The sequence below is a fragment of the Branchiostoma belcheri genome, unplaced genomic scaffold (genome assembly GCF_001625305.1).
Source record: "Branchiostoma belcheri isolate BF01 breed outbred unplaced genomic scaffold, Haploidv18h27 scaffold325, whole genome shotgun sequence".
In the NCBI taxonomy this organism is placed as follows: domain Eukaryota; kingdom Metazoa; phylum Chordata; class Leptocardii; order Amphioxiformes; family Branchiostomatidae; genus Branchiostoma; species Branchiostoma belcheri.
In genome coordinates this window covers 1-1,496 of record NW_017803938.1, presented here as the reverse complement: position 1 = coordinate 1,496, position 1,496 = coordinate 1, and the positions used below count along the sequence as shown (strand labels likewise).

The following is a 1,496-nucleotide window of genomic DNA, read 5'->3' as shown; positions in this document are numbered from 1 at the left end:
GAAAATATAAGAGAGAGGAAAGTGGGCTGGAGGAACTGTAAGGCGGTGGAGTGGCCGCGGCCCAGTGTCGAGAAGGTCGTAAGGTTCATAGTGCGGCGGGAGGCCGCGTGCCAGTAATTCAGAAGGCTGGGGAAACCGGTAGGCGGCAAGGCCGCATGCGAGAGGCCGCATGTAAGCCGCGTAGAGGGCTGAAGTTACTGTAAGACGTTCTGGTGGCGGGAGATAGTGTTCAAGTTCAAGGTCAATAATCTGCAAATTCCCTGGACGGGACACCACGCAGACGGGGAGATTTTCTCTCGGGTAGTTTTATGCTAGAGTGATAGTAGGAAGCCGGAGTAAGATTAGAGTGGGGTAAGATGGTTCAATGTGATGTTACGAGACTAGGTTGGATGCCGGAGTTTCAAGGCAGTATGAGATTGGGGGTAGGAAATCGGAGTCAAAGAAAGGGGGATGAGAGCGATCGTACCGCAGAGTGAAGGTTATGAGAGGGATCTCATAAGGGACTTGGTGAGAGAGGAAAGATGACAGAGGAAGAATGAGGAAGGGGGGAACAAAGAGTGTGCACGGAAAGGGTATCAGGATTGGAAAGATGAGAGAGGAAGAATGAGGAAGGGGTGAGGAAAGAGTGTGGAAAGTGTATCAGGATTGGGAAGACTGGTAGGAGAAGAAGGAAGGGATCAACAGCCAGAGAAGGGTGAAGGTGGAAGACGACTATTTCCGCATAACTTCATACCGGAGGTCCATGGCCGAGCATGATAAATAGGATACTATTTGTCATGCTCGGCTATTGGGCCGGAAGGTATGACGTCATCACCCACAATGCAATACCAGCATGACGTCATTCTTCCGGGTCAGGCCAGGGGCCTCCGTCCGCGTCTGGAGCCGAAAGCGGCCCACCCACCCAACCCACGACGGGTTTTGCTTGGGGTGGGAATGGGCGCCCGCTTAGGGCAATCGCCTCAGCGCATAGTCAACTTTTGGCTTCAGACGACTATTTCCGCATAACTTCATACCGGAGGTCCATGGCCGAGCATGATAAATAGGATACTGCTTGTTACCCACGTGATAACTGTTGACCGGGTTGAACCCATCCCTACTGACCCTGACCTTCCTCCCTGTACAGTTCCAGGAAACACCTTTGCATCGGGCTGCTGCTGGGGGCCGCACCGGGACTTGTAAGCTTCTGATCCGTCATGGGGCAGACGTGACGGCCAGGGATGAGGTAATACACACTTGTTTCAAACGGACCCTACAGTTTACATGGATGTGAAACAGAGATAGACAGTAATTATACAAACATTAGCTGATTATGTATTCATAAGTTCCGATATAAATAGACAATTCTAAGGTGATAATACAGAAAGCAGTCTGAATGTGGCATAAGATCAATATACACTGTAATATACAGTGTGCCTGATCAAGTATTACGGATCCATTGCAGGGGTTTCAGGAACTTTTGTTGATGTACACAACTTTACATGTAGCTCATACAGCTC

The 1,496-nt window shown here is 50.1% G+C and overlaps 1 protein-coding gene across 1 annotated transcript in view; it reads left to right on the top strand.

Annotated features, from left to right (window-relative positions):
* Positions 1-1,222, top strand: part of LOC109475081 (protein phosphatase 1 regulatory subunit 16A-like) — a gene marked incomplete at its 3' end in the record, with an annotated part of 9,194 nt that extends 7,972 nt beyond the window's left edge. Inside the window, exon 3 of the mRNA XM_019775623.1 lies at positions 1,124-1,222. Coding sequence (XP_019631182.1) covers positions 1,124-1,222 — 99 coding nt within the window. The remainder of the gene's footprint in view (positions 1-1,123) is intronic.
* Between the last annotated feature and the right edge of the window lie 274 nt (positions 1,223-1,496).